Source organism: Lepidochelys kempii, chromosome 9 (genome assembly GCF_965140285.1).
Source record: "Lepidochelys kempii isolate rLepKem1 chromosome 9, rLepKem1.hap1, whole genome shotgun sequence".
Classification (NCBI taxonomy): Eukaryota; Metazoa; Chordata; order Testudines; family Cheloniidae; genus Lepidochelys; species Lepidochelys kempii.
The window spans coordinates 50,794,590-50,817,757 of record NC_136388.1 but is presented as its reverse complement, the minus strand read 5'-3'; the positions used below and the strand labels follow the sequence as shown (position 1 = coordinate 50,817,757).

The 23,168-nt window shown below is 54.8% G+C and overlaps 1 protein-coding gene across 1 annotated transcript; it reads left to right on the top strand.

The window, feature by feature from the left end:
* The first annotated feature begins 6,266 nt into the window (after positions 1 to 6,266).
* LRRC3 (leucine rich repeat containing 3) lies at positions 6,267 to 7,049 on the top strand. Its single transcript, XM_073358811.1, has one exon. It carries the CDS (start codon positions 6,267 to 6,269, stop codon positions 7,047 to 7,049), a length of 783 nt encoding a protein of 260 aa, XP_073214912.1.
* Positions 7,050 to 23,168: the final 16,119 nt, after the last annotated feature.

Sequence of the window (23,168 nt, the reverse complement as noted above, 5' to 3'; positions counted from 1 at the left end):
TCACCCCCAGCCTCCCTGGCATGAATTCATGCTCTGAAACATAGGCCTTGCTCCTCTGCTGGCCCGTCTCCTTCTCTGTGTCTGGGCTGACGGCCTGCAGGCCATGTGGGGAGGTACACTGTCTGTACAGCATTCCCCCTAGAAGTGGTGCCACCATCCTCTGCTTGACCTTTGGACTCCTCTGCCTGCATGTGGGGTGTTGACTGGGAAATAATGTCCAGCTTAGGCTAAAAAGACAGAAATGTGGGTCTGAGCCTATAGCAGAGGTGTCCCAGAGCCAGCCCAGCTGAGGCATTTGAATGGATCCCAAGAATCTCAGCTTTTGTGTGAAACAAACAAGTCCGTTTCTAGCACTGGCACTTGTAAAGAAAAACATCTGAACATGGATCGAGTATAAACCACTGCAGTGCTGTCTGCCTGAGTCTGCAGAGAGCCTAAAACAACAGCTCTGAGCTGTGAACTGTCCAACCTGCTAGTCATCTAATTGGAGTGAGATCCCTACAGCCCAGTGATGACATTTCCCCTGTCATTAACTACTTCATCACTGTATCTGAGGGGGTGTTGCTGGAGGGGAGGAACAGCAGATGGAGGAAGAGAGAGGAACAGACAGGGAAGGGAGAGAGAACAGAGGCAGAAATAGTGCTGTAAACCTTACGAGCATATCTCCCCCTGAATGTGATGTGAAGGTACTGAACAACTAAGGGATAATAACTAGATGTTTAGTTGCTACGTAACTGCCACATTCCACCCTTGATCTTTGGGGGTTCTGCAGGTTGAGGGGAGTGTTTAGTCCTAAATTAATAACTGGAATTAGCCCTCTGGCCATCCCAGGGCTAGCGCATTCCTATGTCGAAGCTGTTAATGTTCCCATGAGTGTCAGCAGCTCCCAGTGAAGTAACTGTATTCTCTGTATCTGCCCATAACCCAGCCACCCTGCCAGCCTGAAGCTCCTGAGACAGGGCCATGGCATTGGGACTGGGGCAGGTAGGATCACAGATGCTAAGCCTGTACTGTCCCCACAGGGAAGCTGAATGGCTGGGGGTGTCCTTGAAGGCACATGGGTTTGTGGGGGGGGGTGCAGTCACACGGCTCGCTGGGCACATCAGCAATGCAGTTATTAATCCCCCGAACGTGCCCTGGAGAGATCGTACAATGCCATGGGGACAGCAGTTGGCCAGTCCCTGCGCTGGTCCCAAACACTTGCCAAGATTTCAGTGCCAGGAGCCTCCGAGCAGTTGTGACGGGGACCAGCGCAAACCCGATGGGTTTGACTCTCCACATCCCCTCAGAGGGAGTCGATGGTGCAGCTTTAAACTGATGAGCATGACGGGTCCTATGCGAAAGCCACGGAGCTGCTGGCAGGCCGGGGCCCCTGCTTGCAGGGGACAATTTGGCTGTGCATCCCTGAGACCTGGCCTCCTCCACTGCATGCTCTTCTGGCAGGGCTCGTGCTGGGGGGGCTGAGTTTGCCCCAAGTGAGCGTGGCCTCAGCAGGGAGAGCACAAGGGCTTTGGCATGTGCTGGGTTAATGAGGCAGTGCCGTGCAATGGCCAGCCGGGAGCCTGTCAGTACCAGGGCAGAGCCCATCCGCTTCGCCATGGCTCCTGAGTAGCTGGGTGACAGCTCCAGGGCCGGCCCCAGTGTGACCACAACCCTTCCTGGGCCATGCTTCCCTTGGCGAAGGCTGCTCCGCTGGCACAGGTGCAACGTGGCCAGCCTGGGCAGGAAGAGGCAGGGCAGAGGCAGCATGGATCACCCTGCTGTCGACAGAATGGTTTCCCTCGTGCAATCTGCTGGACTATTTGGGGCAAAGATGTCACCCTGGCCCCTGCTCCCTGAGTGGCTGCTAGTGGGTCAGGGCTGATAGGAGGCCCAGAAAACAATGTGATTATCCAGTAGGGAAGCACCTTGAGGCTCCACCCAAGATCAGAGCCCCTGAGAGACAGCCCCTGCCCCACAGAGCCTGGAACTGGTCGCTCAGGAGCAGGGGAATGGGGAGACACCCTGTATGCAGCCACAGGACAGGAGCAGTCACAGCATAGGTTTCCCCAGGGAAGCACTCTAGGCAAGCTGAGGGCTCAATCTGCAGGGCACATTAGAGGGGGCGCCCAGGGTCAGATGCAAGCAGTGCCAATGTCCTGTGGAGGAGAGAGCTAACCTCGCCCAGCCAGCATGGCACTTGGGGAGCTCTCCCTTTGTGGGGGACAAGGAGAGGTAGGGAAGGGTGTTCCACCCAAAGAGAGTCCATGACTCACCCCCGCAGGTGACGGTGGAGCTGAGACTAGACCCCAGATCTCCTGAGTGCCAGCCAGGGCCAGCCCACCCCAACCCTGCCCCAACTCTCACCGTACACCGTACGCCCTTCTGTGAGGCTGCTGGATTCATTTCAGTGCCAGACTCGCCCTCTCACCCCTCAGGGACAGAACCCAAAGCAGCCAGCCACTGAGACTCCAGCAGGAAGGGGTGGCCCATCCCTGGGACAAGGGGAGCCACAGCCAATGCCAGTGGCAGGTAAGATCCAGTCTCTTGGGAGCAGTTTAAAACCCTCCTGTCAATAGAAGAAGACACTGCACTGAAGACAGAAATTTGGAGGGAATTTGAAAGCACTCGTGAGAGAGCTACGACTCTACCTCTTCCCATCTATTGCCTGGTAATCATGCCCAGAACCTACTGCGATGTACACACCTGCCAGCATGACACAGGGACGTGTGGGGAAGAGATTGAGGTTGTTTATGTGGTTGAGTTATTACTAGGCTGTCCCTTTAAAAAATCCAAGGATGCGCAGCGAGGATGTCAGTGACAGGCAGATGCTGTCCAATTACAGCCCATCTGCATGGTGTGTGGCTTGTGTGTATGCCGAGGCAAAGGAAAGCACCACAGAGATGGAGACATGAGGACTGAACAGACAGCAACAAGTGGTGGACGGGGTTTAAACTCTGCTAGCCCTGCTGGATCTCACCCAGACTCAGGCATACCGGGCTGGAGGGACAGCACTGGCTACATGCTTGGCAGCTGAAGGAGGAGAATGACAAAACCTGAACGGCAGCCAAATGGTTTTACCTCAACTCAGGTAAGGTGCCTTTTCATTGCGGATTTAGCAAACGAGAAGTGCCATTAGCAGGTCAGGTTCCTAGTGATCTCCCACCCTACGGAAGCAGCAGGATTGTATTCAGGGAGAGGAGAGCGGGCTCTTAGGAAATATGTCCTTTCGCTAGTTATTAGCTACAAAGTACCCCTGCCCAGCCTAGGTGACTGAGCATATTGTAGATGGGTCCGATTGGAAGCTGTACCACACTGGCATTCGCTGTAACGAAAGAACCCTCTTGCCAAACCTTGCCAGGCAGCCGAGGAAGATGCAGACAGGCTGGTAGTAAAATTGTGCTTCCCAGTGAAATGAAGCTGGGCGTACTCATTGTTCTCTGTCGCCTGGCATGGACACGACCCCTCTGGATAATCAAACTTTCAGCTCAGTGCCTAGCTTCAGCTTTTGAAAGCCAGTTTAATATGGATTTATCAGGCTAAATTCTGCACCGATCTTACACCTGTGCAACCCCATTCATAGATATGGCTTCTGGATTGAATTGAAGGAGTTGGCTTTGACCTATAAAGCTGGAAGACCTTGATTCAGCATAATGCTTTAACTTCAAGCATGTGCTTAATCCATCCCTATTTAGGAGAGTATTTAAGCACATGCTTAAGTGCTTGGCTGAACTGGGACCTCAATGCTTTGGGACCTTCTGAGTGGAGACCCTGCCTCTCTTGCCATGCCGGGATGGCCAGATCTGGGTTCAACAGAGGAATTCCATGAGGGTCTTACAGTGCTGGAACAAGCTCCTCCGCAGGTCTGCACACGCTGCATTATGTGTGGGGGCTGCTGCAGAAAGTGTGGGGTTAGATCTGGCTGGCCAGGGCAGACTGGAGAGTGGCTGGGGTTGAGCTCTGCTAGATCTGGGGGGAAGCTGTTGTTTGTTCTTGTCATTTGTGGCAGGGGTGCCCATAGCCTGGGGCAGGTAACCCTTCTAATTACTGTATTAATCCAACTCACTTAAAGCCCCTGCGCTGAGGCAGGACCACGTAAACTTAGACCAGCCCTGGCGGGTGTTTGTCCAACCTGTTCTTAGCAACCTCCAGTGATGGGGATTCCACAGCCTTTGTTTGGAAGCCTGTTCCGGAGTTAACTCCCCTGAGAGTTAGACAACATTTCCTAATCTCTAACCGAAACCTCCCTTGCTGCAGTTAAACCCAGTACTTCCTGTTCGACCCTCAATGGACACGGAGAACCATTGATCACAGTCATAGGTGGCACGTGAGTCTTCTCTTTCGGGCGGCTCACACACATGTGCCAGAAGCTCCCTAGAAGTTGGGGGGGACCCACCTGCACCTGGACCGTGGCCCTGCCACCGAGGCCCCGTGCCCAGTCATTCTCTCCCCCAAAAAGAAAAGGAGTACTTGTGGCACCTTAGAGACTAGGAGACTCCTTTTCTTTTTGCGAATACAGACTAACACGGCTGTTACTCTGAAACCATTCTCTCCCCCGAGGCCCTGCCCTCGCACTGGCTCTTACCGCCCCCTACTGCGAGGCTCTGCCCGCCCGCTGCTCACTCCTCTCTGCCTCTTCCCCCGAGACCCCCCCTCCGGCCCCTTGCTCCCCTCTGATTCTTCCCCCGAGACTCCCCTCACCAGCTGCTTGCTCCTCTCCACCCCTTTCACTGAAGGGCGGGCCACCAAGGGGGCTATGGGGCCATGCCCCCATCACTTTTTTCTGCCTTAGGTGAGCAGAGGGTGGGGGGTCCTCAGGGAAGGAGGAGGAGCAGGGACAGGAAGGGGGCGGGGCCTCAGGGGAAAAGGCCAAACGGAGTTGGTAAGAGGCAGAGTGAGAGCCGGGAATCGGGGGAAGAGATGGAGCAGAGCGTGGGCGGTGCTCCCCAATTCTATGGGGCTTTGCTTCTGGTGCCCAAAGGTGGCAGCGGGCCGGTGCGCCGCTGGAGGGGTGACCCGTGCCACGTCTGCCGCATTTCTCCCCCCTGCATCACTGGCCCTTTTGGGGGAGGCTCAGCCTCCCCTGGCCTCTTATACCTGACACCCATGATCACCGTCCTCTCTGTAACAGCCCTTCACAGATTTGAAGATGGTTCTCAGGTCCCCCCACCAGTCTCCTTTTCTCAAGACTAACCATGCCCTGTTTTTTTGTCTTTCCACACAGGGCAGGTTTTCTAAACCATTTATCATTTTTGTTGCTCTCCTCAGGACTCTCTCCAGTTTGTCCTCATCTTTCCTAATATTAGGCTTTATTTTGTTTTCAAATTAGTGTACCTCCCACCCCCAAGCTCCCATACTGATGAAATCACCATTTGTTTGGAGAACAGGCATGTAAATGTACATGTGTGTGTGTGTGTTAATTTCAGTGTTGCCATCTCTCTCCATTCTATGTGATATTTAGTGTTTTTTCTTAAAGCTCCAGCTCCTGGAGTCATGTTATCCCATCATAATCTCAGTGTTCTTTTGTTTTAAAATAACTTCCTAATTGTCTTGGTTGCAAAGAAAAGCTTGAAATAGTGACCTCTAAAGGTTTACACACTAGAGGACAATAAAACAACCCTGCTTTGATTATTTGTTACAATCTCATAATTTGTAAGCCAATCTTACAAATTTGGATGGTCTGGTTCAGGTGTTTTTTTAACACTTGAGGTTGGCAAGACTGTCCCAGCAACAGATTATAAGAACCTTGTGCAATATCAACTCTGTGTTGGGGCTCCGCCCATCCCATTCACTACTCAACGGCAACACCCTTGCACCTGTGCACCTGGTCCCCAGGGCTGGGAAGTCTCCACAGCTGTGCATGGAGTTGGGAATTACTTCCCAGTGCCAGGGTGTATCCGTGTCACACCATGGCCCTCAATAACTGACCCTTTCATTTAAAAATCTGAAAAATGCAGAGAAATAACTTTCATCTGAATGGAGCCTATCTGAGATGATGGTAGATGACCTTGTTAGGGATGGGGCACAGGTTTAGCAGATTAACCCAGCGCTTGCTTTGCTAATGTAGATCAGACACCGAGAGATCTAAGTGTTTCATAGTGTCAAGAAAAATAATGTCAATTTCCCCTCCCTCTTTTTGCTGTCAGAAACAAAAGAGCCCACTTTGAAAGACAAGAAAAGAGAGTATGTGAATGCCTCCAGCTAGTCCCTTTGCACACCTGGAGAGGTTAGCTGGCAAAGACTAACATTTCCCAAGCAGCCATGCAGAAGTGTGCCCCGTTGAGACGATGATCAGAATGTTCCTGGCACACCCGGCATCCTCACTGGCACAGCTGTCCTCTGCACGCGTCTTCTTCTGCCTCCTCCTGTGCTTCCCTCCTGTGTGGACCTCCTGCCCCCAGCCCTGCCAGTGCACAGATCACTCGGGAGCCATGGCTGTGCTGTGCAGCTCAAAGCATTTGGACGCAATCCCAAAGGACATTCCCCAAGATGCTGTGTTTGTGAAGCTCGATGCAAATAAAATCACCCAGATCCCCAACAACGCGTTCAAACACCTGAACCACTTGGAAGAGCTGGATCTCTCCAGAAATGCCATTGAGAAGATAGACATGGCAGCTTTCAGAGGGGTGGCAGATGGGCTGCGGACGCTGGATCTTTCCAATAACCTTATTCAGAGTATTCCCAAGGAAGCCTTGGTCAAATTGAATGCTAAGATCCGCTTGTCCAATAACCCGTGGCACTGCGAGTGCGCTTTGCAGGAGGTGCTCTGGGAAGTGAAGCTAGATCCCGAGTCGGTGAACGAGATCACCTGCCAAACCTCTGTGAGGGAAGAATATGTCGGGAAACCTTTGATCCAGGTCCTGGACTCTGGCGTCAATTTCTGTAACATCCATCAAAAGACCACGGATGTTGCTATGTTCATCACCATGTTCGGCTGGTTCACCATGGTCATCACCTACGTGGTGTATTATGTTCGACACAACCAGGAAGATGCTAGGAAGCACCTGGAGTACCTTAAATCACTGCCTAGCACCCAGGTCCCTAAAGAGACCATCAGCACAGTCCTGTAATGCCAAGCACAGAGCACTGTGTCAAGAAATGCCTCGGGGGAAGCAATCTGCTTCTGACCTGCTTGCACAAGGTTTTCTATGAGGGTTTTATGTGACACTTGATAGAAACATGAAAACGTATTTTGTTATTAACCGAACTGTGGCCACAAGCTTGTAGGGGAACAGCAGTGCCCCTGTTTACGTCACATCCCTTGCCATGGCAGGTTACTCATTGCTAACTAAGACACCACAGGATACGTCCTGGCCTCTACAGAAGGTTAGAGAGCAGAACCCCATAGTCCTGCCTGCCTCTGTCACTCCAGAGCGTGGTGTTCCGGACAGCAGAATGTGCAGCCAGATATCAACGGTCTCCAGCATCTGGAGGGAGTGCGGGGATCCTAAGTTGTGCCGCTAAGCAGTCAGGATCTGCTCACCACCATCAGCATGAGACCAACACACAGGGCCTGTGCCTGCAACTGACACAGCCGTGTGATCCTGGAGCCTAAGAAACCAATAACTGCCCCAAGCTGCATTTCCCCGGCCCCACCCCAAGTTCCCTGCTAGGGGGAGCCCTCCGCACTGATAGAGGGGTCAGCCACCATTACAGCACCGGCCCCTCCTCGCCCCACATGGGCGAGAACGGCTTCGGGGGCAGGCCAGGGATCTGCCTGCTCATGCTATGTACTGGTTGGGCTCTGCACACGAGCATGCTGGCAGCTCTGTGTGGAAGGCCCTGCTCTGGGTCCCTGCGCGGGGAGCATCCACAGCCAGGTAGCTAGATGGGCACACAAGCCAAACCAGCGCGTGTTGGTACCTTCAGCCGGGGAGAACGCCCCAGAAGTGGGAGATTAGTGGGTCACCGTCAGCTTCTGTCATGCCAGAGAGACTCACGCTCAGCCCTGGGGCCTCCTACCTGGGTCGCCGTTCAATGGGGTCGACTCACCCTCTCCTGCCCCCTTCTGGGTCCTGGGCAACGTTCCCTGATGAGAGGAGAAAAATGAGCTGTTTGCCCAGGCCCTCCCCAGTACCGCCCACCCCAGTCATGTGTCAGACCCCACCAATCATGAGATCGGCCCCCAAATCAGGAGGGTTTTGGTTTAAAGAGTGCAAGGATGGGTTTGGGCTAGTTTTGGATTTTTGAAAAAAAAAATTGTGACAATCAGTGCTGCCAGCTCTTCCCCGTGTGTGTGTGATAGTTGCCATGCTGCCAGCTCTCCCCAGCAGACAGAGTCGGGGACTCTGTCCCCTGCAGAGGCTCTCACTGCTGCTCCGTGGGGCAGCACTTCCAGCTTCTCCCCAAACCCCAACATTCTAACTCATTAATTCTGAGTCCTGCCCCCCAGCCCACATCTGCACCCCCCGCCCCCAGGCAATAATTAACTATACGACCTCAGCCCCCACATCAGTGCTGATCCCCCATTGGCCCTTTCCCCAGCCCTGCATCTGCTCCTCCTGCAGGGGGTGTGTGTGTGTGTGCAGGGGGAGGCAGCCCCTTCCCTACCACAAGACTCCTCCGGCTCCTAAGGGGATGGGGGCAGAGCCCTGCCTGCCTCCTGCAGCAGCTCTCAGCACTGCGCCCCACCTCCTGCCCCGGGGCCGCTGCAGCCAGGGGATGCTACCAGGAATGGGGCCAGACTCCATGCAACGGCACAGCAACACCGGCAGACCCTGGGAATCTGCTGAGTCTGAGGGCGGGGCCTGTAAAGGAGAAAGCCCCGCCCCAACGGGCAATGGGAGGAGCTCCATGACAGGAGCCTTGTGAGAGTCCTTCTCCTAGAGCCCCCTCTTGGGGCACTGGTCATGGGAGGGGATGAGCCAGCACTGCTGGGCGATTAGCTAGGTACTGGCTGGGCGGGTTAGCTAGTTACTGACTGTCTGTCTGCTGGGATAGCAAGTTACTGACCAGCTCTCTGTCTGGGCAGTTTAGCTAGTTACTGCCTGCCTGTCTTGGGGGAGGGTAGCTAGTTACTGTCTGTCTGTCGGGGTGGGTTAGCTAGTTACTGTCTGTCTGTCTGGGGGTGGGGGGTTAGCTAATTTCTGTCTGTCTGGGAGTGTTAGCTAGTTTCTGTCTGGGTGGGTTAGCTAGTTTCTTTCTGTCTGTCTGTGTGTTGGGGGGGCAGTTAGCTAGTTAATGTCTATCTGGGAGTGTTAGCTAGTTACTGTCTGTCTGTCTGGGGGATGGGGGTTAGCTAGTTTCTGTCTGTCTGGGAGTGTAAGCTAGTTTCTGTCTGTCTGGGTGGGTTAGCTAGTTTCTGTCTGTCTGTCTGGGAGTGTTAGCTAGTTACTGTCTGTCTGTCTGTCTGGGGGTGGTGGTTAGCTAGTTAGTGTCTTTCTGGGAGTGTTAGCTAGTTTCTGTCTCTCTGGGTGGGTTAGCTAGTTTCTGTCTGTCTGGGAGTGTTAGCTAGTTACTGTCTGTCTGTCTGCGGGGATAGCAAGTTACTGACCAGCTGTCTGTCTGGGCAGTTTAGCTAGTTTCTGTCTGTCTGGGTGGGTTAGCTAGTTTCTGTCTGTCTGTTTGGGAGTGATAGCTAGTTACTGTTTGTCTGTCTGTCTGGGGGTGGTGGTTAGCTAGTTAATGTCTTTCTGGGAGTGTTAGCTAGTTTCTGTCTCTCTGGGTGGGTTAGCTAGTTTCTGTCTGTCTGGGAGTGTTAGCTAGTTACTGTCTGTCTGTCTATCTGGGGGTGGTGGTTAGCTAGTTAATGTCTTTCTGGGCGTGTTAGCTAGTTTCTGTCCATCTGTCTAGGGGGTTAGCTAGTTACTGTCTGTCTTGGGGTGGGGGGTTAGCTAGTTACTGTCTGTACAGGCTTTCTGGATGTAAAGTACCATAGGGGACCTGTATCGTTGTTGTTTGGTTTCACTCTGGGTGTGCATGTTCCTTTTTCCACACGTGCAGTTTTCTTCTGCCCCCAGCAGTGCTGTGTGTGGGGAGCCAGTGCAGGAGGCCGGCTCATACCCTCCCATGGACACTGTCCCTGAAGAGGTCTGAGAGAAGGACTCTCCCCATGGGCACTGTGGATAATGAGAGATGGTTGGGCTACAAAGGGAGTAGCCGGCCCTCACGCCTGCCTACAGCTTTACTAGCTTCTCAGTTATGTCCCCAGTGAAGTAACGATGGAAGGAACTAACAATGGGCGTGCGTGCTGCAGAAATAGGGCGTGACCCTGATCCTCTTCCATTGCCTTTGCTGAGGGAAAGGTGGCTGTTCTGACGGTGTTCATGCTCCACTACAGCGGCGGATGGCTTTGGTTAGCGAGCGGACCAGGCGGAAAAGGGGCTGTTCTCCCACTTTCCCACCCAAGTGCCTCCTCTGCTCTGCATACGGCACCTCAGGTTGGCACCAAAATGCTGCTGCTTTTCTAACCTTCCCTTTCTCAATAAAGTCACACAGAATTGCCAAGCTGCTCGGGTCTTGTCGTGTCACGTCCTGTGTAGGAATGAGGATGGGCCGTGTGGGACCTGGAAGGGACAGGGGCACAGTGGCCAAGAGCAGAGTAAAAGCAAAAAAGCCTGACGTTTGCTGTGCCGTGTCTTTTAAAGTGTTCCAGACACTGGGCTGTAGTTGGCTCAATGCAGCAGAGGCAAAAGAGTGCAATTTCTTCAGTCTAAGACACATGCTCGTCCTGGAAATGATCCCTGGGAAAGGGAACCACGAAGTGCTCATGAAGGAGTTTTTCTGTAGAATGGTGTGCATTTGTAATCTAGGCAACGGCTGCTTGTAGCAATATTTAGCACCAGGTTAGCATGCACAGAGAGCTTTCGGCATCAGGCAGCTGGCGTTCAGGTGCCGTGGTTTCAAATATAAATGACGATGGTGTTTGTTAAATTTTATGAAGCCACGCGGTGAGAGAGTCTCTTGTTTCAACAAGGGTGACCAGGAAAGGCGCGTAAAGATAGAGCTGGCCTTGCCAGCCAACACGCCCGGTTGAGAGAGAGGAAAGAAGAGCTGGTGATGCAAGAGAAAGGAATAAAAGCAAGAGGAAGCGAGAATAAGAAAAAAGTTAGAAAGAAAAGAATGCAAAGAAAAATGGAAGGTAAAATAAAGTCCTTTAATAATGGGGATTAGCCACGCAAAGCATTAGAACTTCACTAGTTTGTATGCACACCTAAGACCCCCTTACTTATTTGTAAATATTATTACTGTAGGAGACCCTAGTGGCCCCAGCCTGGGTCAAGACCCCATCGTGCCAGGCACTGTACAAACACATAGAAGAGACACTCCCAGCTTCAGTGAGCTTACTGTCTAAATGAGTAAAGAAACACACATAGCTAATGACTGCTGCCTCGCGCCCTAGGCTTCATTCATTCCCCAGCTGGCGTTTAGTTGCACTGAGAGCACTTCCGTGCCTCCATTGTGTGTGAATAGCACTACCAGAAAAAACTAGCACCAAATCATCAGCAGCTGAGCAGAGCAGCATGTTGTTCAGACTTTATTTTGCTACTGTGATTAAGACTTTGTAATCTCAGATCTCCTTATGGGGCTGATCCAAAACTCATTGGCGTCTTTCCATTCACCTCAGTGGGCTTTGGATCTGGAGCTAAAAATCAGATGGCTATTAAATGCTTTGTGCTGAGCAGCTGGCTGGATACTGATTATGGGACAGGCCAGTACTGAAGCATGAAAAAAGAAGGTTCTGTGGAAGTGGAAGCAGCACTGCCAATTTTTAAGGTTGCCTGATACTTCCCATTACAAGACCCTGTTTTCACTTCTTTATGATGTAAGCAGAGTCAGGGTGAGCTCTACCCTGACATCTGGTGGCGAGTCATGGTGAGTTGTGGAAAAGAACTTCAGGGGCTGATCTCATTTGCATAGGCACACCCACCCTGCCTAAATGGTCACTTTGGCTGCAGTAGGAGCCCCAGTTTCACTGTTATTGGAGCAGGAATAAACTGTTATTATCCTGATTATGTGAATCAAGGACACTGTACTCAACCTTTTGTTAGGATGGAGGTACTCACCATCAACTAAGCAGCACTCGCTAGGCAAGGGTCATGGGTTCCAAAACCCAGTGAAGGGAGCCAGGCTGGGGGTAGGCATTAATACTTGGTAGTATGGGCCCCCTGGTGAGGGTCTTACATGCTAATTGCATTTCCTTATCTCTTCACTGTGGAATATCAAAACTAATTTTGATTCTATTAGGAGTCTAGTTATAGGCTGCTGAGCTGAATTCACTTTGGGCTAATGGTGCATCAGTACTGAGGCTCCCCTACTACAAGCTGAAATCACGAAAGAGCTAAACTTTCTAAGTGAAATCACTGGGTGTTGTGTTAAGTAGTGGGGGAGCCTGAAGATATATGGCAGAGCAGTTTGCAGGATGGTGAGCAGGGCGGCTGGTGGAGCAGAGCAGTTTGTCAGATGTCTGGAGCAGCTCATGGGGGCTGCTGGCAGAGCGCAGCCCCATGGAGAGGTGGGGCAATCAGCTTTAGACCAGGTAAGGTGCCCCTTAACCCCCCCCCCCACACACACCTCCACCCAGGTTGGGAGGTAAAACTCTGCAGATAAACTTTCAAACTCTGGGGCTGCCCTGACCAGGGATGGAGACTTTTGGGTCGTGGGACTTTTGGGACTTTGGGTGATTCGGAGTTGCTGGACTCAAGAACCAAAGGGAAAGGACACACCCCAATTTGCTTGGGGTGGGTTTTTTGCTCATGGGTTGTGTTATGAATCCTGTTGGTGGTGTTTTCCCAACATAATGCCACATTGTTTTTCTCTGTTATTGAAAGGATTTTTGCTACACTCAGACTCTGTTCTTGCGAGAGGGGAAGTATTGCCTCTTGGAGGCGCCCAGTGTGGGTGGTATATATTTGTCCCAGGTCACTGGGTGGAGGCTCGAGCCGGTTTTGCATTGTGTTATTGGAATGGAACCCCTAGATACTGAACCCGGCCCTTGTTGCTGCCAACTCTGACGGGCAGAAGGGTTACAAAAACTTTTCCAAACTTCAGCTGTGAGGCCTGAAATCTTCCTTGCCAAGGAAATTTGGAAAATTTCAGCCAAAACAGTTCAGCCATTCCCAAGAAGGAGCTTTGGGGAAAAAATGTGTTGTTTTGCCCATATTAAAAGCAATCAGGTGATCTTTTCTTGGAACTGCTAGAGCATTTCCAAGTGCTGACCACACACTGTGTGCACCAGCCTCACAGAGTGACTGAGCATGCTTCAGCCCACAGCTACAGGGCCGATAGGCCTTTTCCTGTAATTGCTGCTTCCAGCTGCGGCAGGATGGGGCCAGGCATAGGAACTGAGGGCAGGGAGCCTCTCAGTGAACCCCCCGCCCCCCAGGCAATGTGGAGGAAGCCATCTGATTCGAATGCAGAAAGGACAAAAGCCAGATCAGGGGCAGGGAGAAGAGTAGCTTGGGACAAGAAGTCTGGTGAGACTGGGACTGATTGCACAAGGAGACTGGGAGTTTGACTATTAACACCCAGTCACAGCTGCTTTCCTTATTCTTACTGTACAGTAGGTATAAAGGGGTCAGGGCCTTGAATATGGGGTCACCAAGAGGAGACATTTGAGACACCCAGAGCTAGGGGCTAGGGCACTGGACAGGTCTACTGCTGGCCCAGCCAGTTCTGGGCATTGCTTTATAGCTCCAGACACATTCCCTTGCCTCTCCCCGATCCCAGCAAGCCGTGGCTCAGTGCAGCACCCCTGGCTGGGAATACACAAAGCAGGCCAACCACCAACCCCGCCCCCCCGCTCTCCCCACATGTCAGCAAGCCACTAACCCCTCAATCGGACTATTTCTCTGGCAGCTCGGTGTTGCTAGGCAATGCTTTAGCCCCTCCTTCTTCTTCTGGTTTGGGCCAGTGATCATCTTGGCTCACCTCTTATACTATCTAGCTGCGTAGGTCCTGCTATGGCCCCTCTCTGAAGTGTGTGAGCATCTCATACGCATTGAGGGATTCATCAGCACAAACCCCCTTCTCATTTCACTGCAAGATTCAAAGGCTTGTTGAGAGGCTAGCAGGATCCTGCCTTCAGAAGGCCATTAACCCAGGCTATGTGGGGGGGGCACGGCGCTCTAGAGGGAATTTTCAAGATAGCAAGGTCAGGGGAGAAGGAGCGGAATATGTTAGACTAACAGCAGCACGAGTACTGAGCAGGACGCAAATGTAGTTGATTAATCAGTTTATTAACTATAGTTCCATTACATTGCAGCTTCTGCAGTCTTCTGTCCATCCCTCCAGCCGAGATTTTAGTGCCCAGCTTACCACGGGGAATAACCAATACATCCTGGATCGGGCACAGTTTTCTCTGCGAGTCAAACCGTATTTCCCTATCTCACAGCACAGGCCGTTACCCAGCAGTTGTCTGGTTTCCTTATCTTGCCTTTCCGTCTACTTGGGGCCGATTTAGGGCTGTTGTTCTTGGCGCGTAGTAATGGAGAGAAGATCAAATTGTCTGTTTCCACCAAGAGCAGGAAATTAAATGGAGGAATCAGTGAACTCCTGCCGCTGAACCCACTTTACACACCAGCTATGGCTTTGCTAAGGTAATTTGTTCTCCAACAAATTGCATGAAGTAAGCAAACTCTGTCCCGGTAAGACAGCGTCAAGAGCTGCAGCCCCGTACGAAACAGAGGCGAAGATACATTGTTTCTGCCAGTGAGGTGGAAATGTTTTGTATTTCTAACAGCGAGGGAACTGGTGTTTTCATGGATTTCCAAAAGGTCCCCCGCACAGACGGTTATCACTGCGGCAGTACCTTCCCGGGGGCTGGAAGTTTTGTAAGACTCCAGCTTCATTCAGAAGTTGTGCGAAATAGGCTTGCTGGAGGAGTTGTTTTCCTTACAGCAGTGCCTAGGTTCATTATACTTTTCATTACATCCGTGCCTTGGCTAAGATCCAGTTCCCATTGTACTAAGGGTGGCATGGATACCTAGTGAGAGATGGTCCCTGCAGAGAGGCAGGACGTGCTTGGCCCAAGGTCCACACAGCAGATCAGCAGCTGCAGCTGTAGACTTCCCCGGTACCCTGACTACCAGGTCAGTGCCATATGCCCTAGGACAGGGGTGGGCAAACTTTTTGACGCAAGGGCCACATCGGGGTTGCGAAACTATATGGAGGGCCAGATAGGGAAGCCTGTGCCTCTGCAAACAGCCTGGCCCCCACCCCCTATCTGCCCCCTCCCACTTCCCATCCCCCTAAGACCCATCCAACTGCCCCCCCACTCCTTGTCCCCTGATCACCCCCTCCTGGGACCCCCCCGTCCCTAATGTCCCCCTCATGGGACCCTACCCCCATCCAACCCCCCCCCCCCCCGCTCCCTGTCCCCTGACTGCCCCGACCCCTATCCACACCCCTGCCCCCTGACAGGTCCCCTGGGACTCCCATGCCCTATCCAACTGCCCCCTGTTCCCAGTCCCCTGACCACCCCCCCCCAGAACCTCTGCTCCCTGTCCCCTGACTGCCCCCCAGGATCCCCTGTCCCTTATCCAACCCCTCCCCCCGCTCCCTTACCATGCTGCTCAGAGCAGCAGGAGCTCGCAGCCACTCCGCTGCACTGCCCGGCAGGAGCAGTGGACCAGAGCACTGGCTGCAGGGGAGGGGGCCGTGGGCTAGCATCCCCTGCCGGGAGCTCAGGGGCCTGGTAGGACGGTCTCGTGGGCCGTAGTTTGCCCACCTCTGCCCTAGGATCTAGACCATGCTGTGTGTGTCAAGTATGTACATAACCCTCAGTCCAGCAGAGGACTCTGGGTGTGCGAGTACTCCTAGGCCTGGAAAGGAAGAACCAGTTCCCCCATGGGGGAAGGGATGGTGTCCTATGTGGGCGTGGTGATGGGGACACTAAGCTGTTTTGCTGAGCAGTGTTCAGTGAGAGCCCTCTCACAGATCACCCAGCAGCTGCAGGAAATACAGCACAGGATGGAGACAAAAGATGGCCGGCTTCCCTAGGCTTCTCTCAGACTCTGCTTGGGAGAGACAGATCAGGGTACTGTGAAGGGGGGTCAGAGCCATTTGAGGGTCATTCCCTGGGATGTGCTGAGAACTGTTCCACTGGAGAGTTGCCAATTCTGAGCAATGAGCTAAGCCTGGCCCCGCAGTTGAGACAGCAAGGGTGGAGCAGCTATCTCTGGGCTCCCACCCACTACAGAGGTGCCAGGAACCCTTATGTCACCACAGCATCCGACTGAAGGGTGAAACTGGCAGAACTGTGCAATGACACCCCCTGGCACGCATCCTGTGTTCGGAAGGACCGTGGGACCTCCAGGTCTAAGCCTAGACTGCCTGAGCCAAAGGTCAGTTAGTTTACTCAGAAACCTCTCTATGCAGCCACACCCCTAGAGTGGGCCAGAAATTCATGCCATGTTATACACTCAAGGCAGCTTGTCCTGAGCATCGGAGACCCACAGCAGTTCAACTCCCTGTCCAGGCCACTACTCATAAGGACAGCCCTGGGGGGCCACCTGCAGGGATTGAACCTCTGGCCTCAGCATCTCAACCCACTGCTGCTCAAGGGGGCGGGGGGTGCCTCTGAAACAGGGTGCTCACGGGGCCTGTTACCACCCTGTATCAGCTCTCCCTGGTGGACGCTCACCAGACTGGTGGACGCTCACCAGACTGGTGGACGCTCACCAGACTGGTGGACGCTCACCAGACTGGTGGACGCTCACCAGACTGGTGGACGCTCACCAGACTGCTGATCCCACATGTTCTGGGTTGCAGGGTCAGGCAAACCAAGAGCCTTGCTTATTTCCTCCAAATTGAGGAGCCCCCATGCAGCTCGTAACTCATGCACCTCTCCCGCTTTGGGCACGCATGTGAGCCCTGGCAGCTACGAGCCCTGACTAATAAAATGGAACAAGTGCTGCTGATGCGTCTAACAAAAATTGTGAGCAAGAGATTCCACCACTTTCCACCTCACATGAATGAAGCATAGTTGGACGCTCAGCTAAATAGTAGACCAGTCGCCCTGCCTCCTGGGGCCGTAATCTGCACTCAGGGCCCTATTGCACCAGGTGCAGGACAGTCTCTGCTCCAGACAGCTGCCGATCGACCTAAACAAGAGAGCCAAAGGATAGATGGATTGTTGCTCCCCACTGTGCGGCTGGGGAACTGATGCCAAAGGGACAGGTGAGTAGCCCCAGGCCCCACGGGCAGACTGGGGCAGCCTTGCCGAAGAGATAATGGCAGGGCTTAGGCACCAGTTGGGCTGGCAGGAACTGGGTGGGGTGAAGGCGTGGCGGGACAGTGCTGGGTCACCCTGCGCCACTATGGCATGGCTTTCGTCTTCGGCAACCGGGAATCCCCGCTCGGCCTGAAGATTGTTCCCACATTAAAACCAGCCGCGTTCCCACGGCTGAGTGACAGGCGCTGAGAGTTCCCGGCCTCTCCTGGGTCTGGAGGTGAGGGGGCTGTGGTGTGGAGGGGGCTCAGGGCTGGGGGTGGGGGGTGTGGGCTCAGGGCTGGGGGGTGGGGGGTGAGGGCTCTGGCTGGGACTGGGAATAAGGTGTTTGGGGTGTTGGAGGGGCTAAGAGCTAGGGTAGAGGGTGTGTGGGGGGGTGAAAGCTCTGGCTGGGGCGTGTGGGCTCAGGGCTGGGGCAGAGGGGTGGGGGCTCTGGCTGGGACTGGGGATAAGGTGTTTGGGGTGTTGGAGGAGCTAAGAGCTAGGGTAGAGGGTGTGGGGGGGGGGTGAAAGCTCTGGCTGGGGGGTGTGGGCTCTGGGGTGGGGCAGGGCTGGGGATAAGGAGTTTGGGGTGCAGGCAGGCTGCTCCGGGACAGGGGCCAGAGAGGAGAACTCCCCCCAGCCCTTTCCCTACCAGCAGCAGCGAGCTCTGGGGGAGGAGCCCCCCTTTCCTGCCCCCCGAGCAGCCCACTCACCCCCCGCCGCTGTCACTGCATGTGCTCCGTGGGCCCCTCTAAGGTCCAGGAATCTCCCTCACCTCTCCCACGGTGGGTGCCGGGGGGTGCTACGTGCGCCTCCTCCCCTCCTGCTGCCCCTCACTGTAGCCAGCATGGGGCAGGAGTGGTGACTGCAGGTGGGGGGGGGGCCCTGTGCTGTTGGCGGGTCCTGCCGGGAAAGGGAAGGCTCTGAGGTGGAAGGGCAGGCTCAGTCAGTTTGCCCTGGCAGTGGAGATGGGGGGCACTAGGGAGGCAGCATGGAGCTACTCGGAAGAGGCAGCCAGGCATGCTCTGCTCTGGGGCCGGGGAGGCGTGGGGGTGGGGGCAGCAAGAGGGGGCTGGGGGATGTCGGGGGGACACCCGGCCCCAAATATTGGTGGAGCTGGGCCCCTGAGCTCTGAATATTGCTGGTGCCAAGGCACCACGTGGAAATATAACTCGCCGCCCCTGCACACCTCGGGTCCGGGCCCCTTTGGCCTGCCTAGCTGGCTGGGGTCCACAAGCACCACGGGCTCCTGGACGCACAGCCGCTCTGCGTGGCACTGAAATAGTTACACTGGTTTGTAATACCCACGGTGCTCCACAGCTGCTCAGTCTCCTTCGTCCAAGCAGCCATCCCCAGGGTCTGTGTAAGAAGCTTGCATTGAGGCAGTCGGCGCCGGCGGCCACTGGGGCACGTCCCTCGAGCAGCCGGGCTGTGATACTCACACGGGCTCTGTCACAGAGCGGCGGGCACCTGGGATGCAGCCAAACCTGTCTCCTCATTAGTAAAGCAGCTGTTTTAGAGACGCATGCTGCAGCCAGGGGCTCCAGGCTGCTCACTGGTCCGTACCAAACACGCCAGGTTTCTGCTCAGAACAGGACCAGGAACTTCACCACACTCAGTCCTGGCAGCCAAGCCTTGGCCACCCACTGGTCATTGGCTTGTTTCCGCTCAGGAGTGAGGATGGTAATGAGCGCACCAGGCACCATTCTGTGCCATTCACACTTGCCATTCACAGCCCCAGGGGAGGTGCTAGCCCAATAACTCCCTTTGGCTGCGGGCTGGAGGCAGCCTTGCACATGCTCTGTTAGCAGAGGCCTCCATCTGCCAGCTGAGTGAACCATGTAGGCAGCCTGCCTCTTAAAGCAACTCTTTCCCCAGTGCCCAGGCAGCTCCCACAGCTCATCTCTGGCCTCTTGTACTTGAAGTCCCTGACATTTCTGCTCGTCTCTCACCCTAGCTGGTGCCACTTGTCTTCTGAGAGCTTGATCGTACGTGGGCCCAGCATGTTCCCTGCACCTGCATTGCCACCTGCTGGGCACGGTGCAGAATATGCCCAGTTGATGCCTGGGCGGGAACATGTGGCAGCTCATTGGAGGGTACCCTGAACTGCACTGAGCTCCATACACCCATACCATATGACCCCGCCGGCCAAGCAAAACAGGAAAAAAGAAAACCTCCGCCAGCCAATCATCAGCAGAGCTCAAACAGCCAGCCAATCAGAGAGAGCCGAGGAAAAACGTGGACCAGTTGAGTGCCCCCTGCAAGTTGGCAGGCACCCAGGGTAAGCGCCTTGCTTGCCCACCCCTGGCTAGGGCCCTGCGCACCGGGGGCTTTGCTGGGGAGGACCACAGTCAGAGTGCATCAGGGGATGGGTGTGTGTGTGTCTGGCTAGTCTGGTTTGACACACGTGGAACCCAGCCCCCCAATCCAGAGCGCTCTCCGGTCTGCTCCTCACCAGCATGGAGGAGGGTTTGCCCACCTGGCCACTGGCTAGGACTTAATAGCATTGTCCCATCACACTCACAGGGCAGAACACGCCAGAGCCAGGCACATAAGACTTGCAAATCAGCTTAGGCTGAGGGCCCCCTAGACCAGTGTCCCATCTGTGCTGGTGGCCAGCACCAGTTACGTTTGAGGAAGGCACAAGAACCACTTTAACAGGCAGCTGGGGACTAACCTAAGCAGTGAACAAGCGTCTTGCTGAACTCAGGCAGCGCGGGGCTGGTTTCTGGCCTGGTCCCAGGCCTGGATTAATCAAGGGGCACTCACTGCCCGTGCTCAGGGCTCCGATCTGAGGTCCCCGGACTGCTGGGGAAAAACAGTAACCTGAGTGGTGCTGCTACCCCAGTGCCTCACTCTCTCCGATTTGGCCCAGACGCCCATGAGTGGTGCGGGGCTCTGTGGGTGCAGAGCCGTGGGCGTGTGGGACAGGCTGTGGGCGCTAGTGGAGCTGCTGGGGGGCCAGGACTGGGAGGAGCAGCCCCAGTCTGGGACAGAAGCAGAGAGCTAAGGCGGGGCAGGGGCGGTGGTGAGTGGCCAGGAGTGGGGGGGGTGAATGGGGGATACTGGGGGGCTGTAGCATGAGCGGTTGGAGGAGTAATGGGGTGGGGGACATTGGGGAGCTGTGGAGTGGTGGGGTTGGAGGTGTGAGGGGGTGATGGAGTGGTGGGGGAGAGTGGGGGATGTTGGGAGGCTGTGGAGGGATAGGGTGAGGGATGTTGGGGGGCTGTGGAGTGGGGATTTGGGGGAGCTGTGGAGTGGGGTTGAGGGTGCAAGAGGGCTGGTGGAGTGGTGGGGTGGGGGACCTTGGGGGGCTGTGGAGTGTGGGGTTGAGGTGTGAGAAGGGTGATGGGGTGAGTTCTGGGGGCTGTGGGGAGAATTGGGATGTTGGAGCAGGTGGGGGGCTGTGGGAGCAATGGAAGAGGTTGTTGGGGGCTGGGGGACTGAGGAGTGGGGCTGCAGGGTTGTGTTGGGGGGCTGTCAGGGCAAATGGGGCTGAGGGAAGTTGTGGGGATATATGGGCTGAAGGGGCATGCAGAAGTGTGAGAGAGGGGTGGCCGGGCCAAACCTGAGTGGTGCTGTGCCTTGGTGCTTGCCCTCTCCCCCACCCCGCCCTGCTCCACTTCGACCATACCCACTAATCATCCAAAGGTCTACGCTGGCTGGTAGGGGGCTGGCACAGGCATCCCAATGACATTCTGCCTAGACATTCCCTGTGGGGCCCCCAATTTTCATAGCACACAGGGTCCCACATTTCTTTACCCTGGGCCTGCCTGCAGCAGGAGGGGTTCTCGCTCTTATACATTCAGCCCTAGCAACGTAACTGTGCTGGCTCTCGGTCTACGTGGACATGGCCCCCCCTGCGTGCTACGCTCTAGGCCAAATCCTCCCAGGTGGCACTGAGATGGCAGGAACAGCTGGTCGCAGCTACATGCCAAAACCACCCTGGGGAGAGGCAGTCTGGCCTAGTGCTGAGGGCACAGGATGGAGCCTGGAGGGCTGTGCTCTAATCTGAGCTGTGCCGCTCCCCTGGGGCAGATCACCCACCTGTCCATCTCGCTGCATTTGCCACCCTGGGGACAGCTCGACCGTCAGCTCCTGGGGCTGGAGGGCATTCATGAGGGACAGCTGCAGTTCAGGGGAGGGCTTGAGGTTCTGGGGAAGGATAGCTCAGTGGTTTGAGCATTGGCCTGCTAAACCCAGGGTTGTGAGTTCAATCCTTGAGGGGGCCATTTAGGGATCTGGGGCAAAAATTGGGGATGGGTCCTGCTTTGAGCAGGAGGTTGGACTAGATGACCTCCTGAGGTCCCTTCCAACCCTGATATTCTATGAGTCTATCCCACATCATCCCATATAGATTCTGGACAGGGGTGCGACCAGAAGGCTCCTGCAGAGCGGGCCCAGGACTCTCCCTCCCCTGCCATGGCCCAGCTCTTGCCCCACTCTCTCCCCCAGACCCTTGCCTCACCCCCTGCTGTCCTCGCACCCTGACCGGGACTCTCCCCCTGCCCTCAGAGCCAAAACCACTCCCCTCCTGCTGCCCCACACCCAGCTCTGAGCTCCACCCTGCATCCAGACCTGTGCCATGCCCAGACCTGAGTGCAAGGGAGGCGGTCTGCCTGAAGAGTGCCACCCCCAACAGCAGCCAGGCAGTTCTGGGAGCCAGGCACCTTCCGCACCTCTGCTTCCCCAGGAAGCACCAAAAGCTGGACCTACCGCTCCCGGGGCTGGGGGGTCCTGAGGCCCCCTGCCCCTCTTCTCCCCAGGCCCTGGGCAAGGCCACAGGTGCCAGGACTGCAAAGAGGGGTGTGGGAATCAGATATGAGGGGGGTTGCCATGCCACTCAATTTTGGTCCAGCTGCCCCGAGTGGCTGGCCAAATTTCCAGCTCTGGTCAGGGGCCAAGGAGGGGACCTCAGCCCTCTACCCCACCTCCCACCTTGTTATACCCCTGCCTCGATAACAATTTAGCTAGTGCACATTCTGGGCAACCCATCTTCAGGACCCACAGCGTCTAATTGCAATAGACATCTAAAACCTGGAGTCAGACAAATTGCTAGTTGCAGACATAGCCATTTATCACAGTCGTAGTTTACATGTAGCAATGAAATAGCCCCATGCGGTGCTACGACCCAGGAGGTGGGAAAATAACCAATGGAAAACTAAGGAAAAACATGTCTGAGCTTTTTTTTACTGTCTGAGCAAGGCAAAAATGTCAGGCTTTTCTGGTGAGCCGAACCCAAACCGTTCCCTTGGATTCGATTTGCATCTGCTAATTTAATTGTCTCGTCCCCGTGGCAGGATTGTAAAATACAGTCTGCCCATTTATCAGGGTTGGGAAGGGAAGATGAAATATAACCAGGGCACTGAGCTTTGGCGCCAGTTGAAATGGCTGCACGAGTTGTTCTCGGATGGTAATTGGAGGTGGGGGAAGGACGCATGGGGAGTGTGCTGTGGAGAGCAGCGGGCGATGGGCACAGTGAACAGCACGTTTTTTAGGACAGGCCTTTCTCAGCTGGAGCATTCGAAATGTTCTCCTCTTCAGCTGGCTGGAAAACACTGCTCTAAACCAGACATTACTGCTTAGGAAAGCCTGACTCAGCCACTCGGTGACACAGCCTGTGGCAGCCAGCCTCTCCCAATGTCCTGGACTCCACCCTGGCCATCTCTGCTCTCCTCCCTTTCCCAGGCGATACGGACATAGTTGAGGGAGGGACACAGCTCAGGAACTGAACCGGAGCAATCCCTCTCCTCACGTGGTAACCCTTAGGAGACTGGAGTTTCCAGGCAGAGAAGAATTCAAAGGCGCAGACTGGGGAGATATCCCAGCTCTGTCAGTGGCTGTCCGACCCCTGGGAAGAGGACAGGGTAGGATTATAGTCTAAGGCCATGTCTACACTAGAGCCTCTCAGCACAGCTATGGTGCTGCAGCTGTGCTGTTATAGCACCCTAGACTTGTCCTATCCCCAGCCATGCAGTTACTCCACCTCTCCGGGACGCGGTAACTAGGTCAATGGAAGAATCCTTCCGTCAACTGA